Source organism: Quercus robur, chromosome 9 (assembly GCF_932294415.1).
Source record: "Quercus robur chromosome 9, dhQueRobu3.1, whole genome shotgun sequence".
Lineage (NCBI taxonomy): Eukaryota > Viridiplantae > Streptophyta > Magnoliopsida > Fagales > Fagaceae > Quercus > Quercus robur.
The window spans coordinates 48,520,640-48,526,639 of NC_065542.1; the positions used below are offsets into that span (position 1 = coordinate 48,520,640).

Below are 6,000 nucleotides of genomic sequence, written 5' to 3' on the forward strand. Positions count from 1 at the left end.
AAGCAAATGGTTAAGAAAACACTCGCAAACATTCCCAAAAGAAAAAATCAGCCTTTTAAAAGTGCAGCCATGATGCACACTGCTCTGTATTTGATTGGCCAACAGTATGGCACAGCAAGTTCAAGGACCACCATACAGACCATTAATGATAGAGAAAATAGACCATTCAAGAAGCTGTCCTTCTCCCATCAAAAAAAAAAAAAAACAAGGTGTCCTTACAACCAATATTTCTACACCTATGCTCACTAAGCGTCTACACTATAATATGAACCTTCAGGTTCAGTTCAACAAATAAAAGTTGCTACTACACCTTCCAACGCTGGGAAAGCTTAAGAATGGGCTTGTCTAAAACCATATCAAATTACATAACTGTGGACAGAAGCAAGTACAAGATACTGCAACTTGAACCAACTAGATAATATGATCTAATCAGGTGCATAGAAGACCTGCCACAGAACTATTATAAAGGCTGCTACCACAAAGGCCAGGTAAGCAGCCACAAGTGAAGCTATATATAACTGAAAACTGAGCAGAAATTGAGTGTGTTTGTGTTCCTAACTATCAATGAAGTCAGAGACACTTTCAACTCTGAAAATACAAGAAGAAGAATGCTTTCAAATATATGATCATGATAAATTCCACAAAAATATTTCAAAAAGAAACAATTATAGAGTGAAATTTCTAAAATTCATAGAGTAAATATAGGAAAACCAAATCACATACAGAAGACTCCTCGGGAGGAAATATCCACAGCATAAGGCATATCTTTGACAGTTCAAATTTTGCTTCAGCATGTTTACCTTGAATTTCCAAAGCCTGTGGTGAAATGGATATCATATAAAACATTAATTTAACTAAGTAATAAAAGGACTACAATTTTTTTTATTTGTTATTATTTATTATAATAAAGACAAAAGGAAAGCACAATTATTTACATAGGAAGGGCACTTAAGGACAAGAATATTGAGGTTATAAAATGTAGGAATTATAGTGAGGCAACCACAAATACTTTAAAATTGACAGGGAGTATTGAAATTTACGTTTCCAATGAAAAATCGCTTCTTAAAAAAAAATCAAATAACAATAATTCATAAATGATGGGATATTAATCACTGTGCTTCAGTCCCATAATTTTTAAAATCAATCTTTTGTACCCCAAGCTTTTAGAAACAATATGATCACCATATGGAAGACTTTAATAAGTGATTGCAATCATATAGAAAAATCCAAATAAATATAGAGATCAACCACATGATTTGCCTTCTACCTCTTTTCACTCTGTTAACTTATATTAAATTACTCTTTCTCATATGCATTAATCAATCTCCCCGCACATGAACAAACCATCAAAATCACATCTGTTCCTTTGTCCATATGACTGAATTCATTATCATATTTTTCCTATTATTCTTAAACAACTATGTCAACATTCTCATCCCAGCTTAGTTCAAGTGAATGTAACTTTTTAAGAAAGAGTGAATTAATTCAAGATAAGAGAACGAAAAAAGGTAAAGGAAGACCCCATATAATAATAGTAATAAAAAAAGACATGTCAATTAAAGAAGTAACAAAGAGTATAACTTAAAATAAAATAGAATGGAGAAAAAGAATACACGCAGCCAACCCTAACTAATCTAGTGAGGATCCACAGCCAACCCAAAAAAATTTGGGACTAAGGTATTGTTGTTGTTGTACCAGAGATCATAACAGGCCATGAAATGATCTTATAGACATTTCACTAAAACTTTATAGATATGCTAGTTATATAATACCTTCAATACATTTCTCCACTTCCCCACCAGCTTTTATTCTATGACCATATATAAAGCTGAATCATAAAAATGAGCTGAAAAATTACCCACACCTGTAAAAACCGTGAACGAGATCTTGCAGCAACAGCTGCTGACACAATTATTGCAGCACGAATGTTTTCAGCAAGCCCAGCAACAAATTTCCAAGCATCTTCACCATCAATCTGAACAGAAGTACAATGACTCGGGGCCCTGCAATATTCCTGAACAAGTTACAACACCAGGAGAAAACATGTGCAGATAAATACTGGAAGTAGCATATATTTAAATTGTTTTATTTATGCAGGTCTAAAAACACACCTGCTGCAAACATTTAAAACAAAGTCAACAGAAGCACGATAGAAGGAATCACATGTATTTGTTGTGTCAAAGGAGACCCGTACTCCAGATATCCTGCATATTTGACATAACTGCTCACCCATACAGGCAAAGAAGAGTCCAATGCATTATGGAAATATCAGTTACTAAAAAGAAAAAATTTTAATTACATGTTACAATAGTAGCAAAAAGGTTACCCCATTAATTAAGTGAATTTTATTATGTAGCGATTCATCTAGTACACTTCCTGTGTACCTGATGTTTCCAATTCAATAAAACTTATTGCTTTTTCTTTCTTTTTTTTTGGATAATTCAATAGTTGGGAATGAGGGGACTAGAACCCTTCAATAAAACTTATTTCTTATATAAAAATAATTTAAAAATCATGAACTTAGATAATATATATAAAGGTTGAATCAGATATATAAAATGCATCCAATATATTCATTAATTATCTTGTATACACACATTAGTTTTATTAAGAATACCTAATATTCACAAAGAAAACATGCATTCTACCACATCACTAAATTCGTCAAAAATTACGAAATCAACATGCAGCATCAGCTTTGCAAATGAAACAACCTTTTCTTGATCCTCATAAAGCACCATTGTATCCAATTATTTCCACTTCATCAATACTCAGACATGTAATCGCATTTATTTACTTAGGTGTTCACTGTCCATACATCCATGCATCTTTATCTCACATGTGTATGTCTTGCACTTGTATGAGGACAAACCAACCAGATAATCTCAATAAAAAAAAATTGAACTTTATAAACTCGAAACAAATTCACTGGTAAAAATAGATAAATTGTATGCCTCTAAAAGAATTTTTCAATCAAAAAACTGAGTGAAATTATATATGCATATATTTGACAATCAAAGATATCACATAAAAGAAGTACTGACTTGAATTATATCATCCTCCATTATGTCCCTCCCATTGATTCTATTGTCCGTCATCATTGGAAATCAAATGGATGAGTTGCAACTTGAAGAAATATAGAATGACCATAACAACATGAAAACTTGAGAAATGCATTTTTTTTTTACCTACAACAAAGGCAAAAGTCCAGCACTAGGACCAAGCTTGTGAAAACATTTATATACTGATAGACATAAAACCACAAGAGTTTTATCAAATAACAATCAGAAGGACAAAACACATTGGCAAGTTAGGAAAAGAAATTAGCATTACTTTGGCCTATTGTTGTAAGGTCTTTGAAGGAAAAAATGTAAACCAAGTTCATTCTTCAACCAAAGAAAGAAAAGCGAAAAGCTGATCATGGCCCCTTCTTAACACCAACTACCTCTTTCCCTTCCCAACCTAGTCAGATAAGAATCACTCTGCAAGCAATTGGTGGTAAGCCCTCAACAAAGCAGGAATGCCACATTCGAACTTCATCAAGAAATGGGACAACCACAATGGTCACAATGGTGGCTATAACCCAATACTTGTCATGAAGAGAAAAAATAAATAAATAAATAAACAGTGTCATGGTCCTTGTTTAAAAAATCCCAAGGATTGAGTTCAACAAGGTGCAATAATCTTCACACTAATATGAGTAGTTAGTTGTTTCTTAGAGATCAAACAGTAGTCAAAATTCATGTTTATGTTTTTTTTTTTTTTTTTTTTTTTTTAATAGCAGCACATTACTGGGCAAAATTCATGTTTATAGCACAGCATTACTCAGCACAAACAAGTAAGCAGTTTAAACAATTCAAAAATGGGTAAATTAGCAGTTGAACTAAAAATACATGCCAATCATAGCACTATATATATATATATATATATCCAAAAATCACCGCTAAGCACTGACCTTGAATCAACCAGTTGGCTTCCCTCTGATACTGCTCCGTATTCAGAACCAACCCGGCCACCATTTCGGCAAATTCTTCTCCCGGGGAGGAACCCGAGTCCCTAGAATCACTCTTCAAACTCTCACAAAAATCTTCTCCCTTTTTCCCTCTAACCAAAATCCTTCATATTTTTCCCTCCCCTCACAAATCCACCCAACCAAACACTACATAAGTTGTCTCCCAGGCAAAGAGTAAAATAGTTTAGTCAATAGAAGGGACACCACTTTCTTACTATAAAATAAATTTTTTTTAAAAAAAATTACTATTGTTACTTTTTTTTTTTTTTTTTTTGAGAAAATGTTATTTAAAATTTTAAATAACATGGTACTAAATATATTTTTTAATTTACAAGATCTAATTGGAAACAATTTCAAATAAAGTTTTAAGCAAAAGTGTAGTAATAATAACATCATTTAGAGGCACTATGTTTACTGTTAGAACCTTACCTCCAGTCCACTAATATCTATCTATTTGAAAAATAGTTCAAATAGGAATGATCCTTTTTATATACATGGAGGCTCATTTCATTCCAAACATCTTTAAATTTGTAATATTTAATTTGAATCATGAAATTGATTAATTTTAAATAAAGAGGTTCATTTTCTATGGTGCACGGGAAAATATTGTTTAGAAGCTATTTTTTTTGGGGGGGTGGGGAGAATCCATTAGATTGAGGTAGTCTTCGAATTATCAACTATCAAGATTCCTTCAAATTCTTGAGTAGATGCATAATTCTCATTTTGAGGAGAAATTATACGGTTTTTATGGTAGACCACGTCATTTGTTCACTTCTAGTAAAAGACTCTCATTTATTTAAAATTGTTGAGTCAGTATTTAGTTTTTATTTAAAACTTCACAATTTTAAACAAGTGGAAGTCTTTTACTGAAATAGTGGACCACATCACTTGTCCACCATAAGGACCATATAATTTTTCCATTTTGAGGGTTTGGTTCTCATTTAAAGGGAATGGGATTCCCCTTAAAACGTGGGTAAGTACATTCTAAGTACCTGTTTGGATACAGCTACTAGCTTCTGCGCTTTGGTTTTTTTTTTTTTTTTTTTTTTTTTTTTTTTTGAGAAGAGCGTTTCATGTGATTATGCACTGTTCAGTGTGTCCCATGCACTGTTTACAGGACCTACAAACCTCTTTTTTCGGCAAAACTTTCATTAAAAATGGGTCTCACTGTACTATTCACATATTTAAAAATTATTTTGCTACAGTATTTTTAGTTTTCAATTTTCAACAAAATAAACGATATCCAAACACACTCTAAGATATTGAAAGAAAAAATTCTTCTTTTACTATAAGTTTAGGAATACACTAATTTTCCCATTCAACAGTATTTAGTAGACATGTTTTGCTTCAAATTTTACAAAACGTCCAAAAACCAATGCTATCTCTGTTACATGAATATTGCAGAATCTCATAAAACCAAAAGGATTTAGTTTACATTAAACAGTATTTTGGCCAATTTGCTATTCCTTTTCCTCAGCTAACAACCTGATTATATATTTTCTTTTAAGAAACAAGAACCTATATATTTGTCAGAGAATATGCATTACCAAAAGAAAGAAAAAAAAATCATATGAAAGTATACTCGTGGAGAACATTAGGAGGCTATTTGGTATTAGATTTTAAACAACAGTTTTCTATATTTAAACATTAAAAACACGTATTTTCGTAACATTTTTCAACCCACTCATATTTTCACAATACTTAAACAATGATATTAAAAATCTCTAACCAAACGAGTCCTAAATTTCCTTGGCATATCTTAGTAATAGTAAGTCCCAATGGTTTGTATTTGAACATGGGAAAAAGCAGTAGTATTTCAATTGAATGTACGTACCCAGAGCATCCTCTACCTTATTATGCATGCTCATGCACCACACATTTCTTGTAACAATTATCAAAGTTTCTACAAGCGCCATGCCATGTTTTGCTTGGCATTGGACAAACCTTTGCATCATGTCCAAACACCAATGCTATCATTGTATGTTAAA

At 32.1% G+C, this 6,000-nt stretch overlaps 1 protein-coding gene across 8 annotated transcripts in view; it reads right to left on the minus strand.

The window, feature by feature from the left end:
• The window catches only part of LOC126698821 (mitogen-activated protein kinase kinase kinase 20-like), a 28,522-nt gene extending 24,350 nt beyond the window's left edge, over nt 1–4,172 (minus strand). For 3 of the 8 annotated variants that reach the window (XR_007646599.1, XR_007646598.1, XR_007646600.1), the window contains exons 1-4: nt 3,045–3,733; nt 2,112–2,221; nt 1,865–2,003; nt 724–816 (exon numbers count right to left, since the gene is read on the minus strand). Coding sequence is in view for 5 of the 8 variants with exons in the window: in XM_050396291.1 (XP_050252248.1) it covers nt 724–816; nt 1,865–2,003; nt 2,112–2,221; nt 3,045–3,101 (399 nt within the window). In the remaining 3 variants the exon portion in view is untranslated. Of the gene's footprint in view, nt 1–723; nt 817–1,864; nt 2,004–2,111; nt 2,222–3,044; nt 3,742–3,955 lie in introns of those variants that run through there. The other 5 variants (XM_050396291.1, XM_050396292.1, XM_050396293.1 and 2 more) reach the window with 4 other exon arrangements.
• Nucleotides 4,173–6,000: the final 1,828 nt, after the last annotated feature.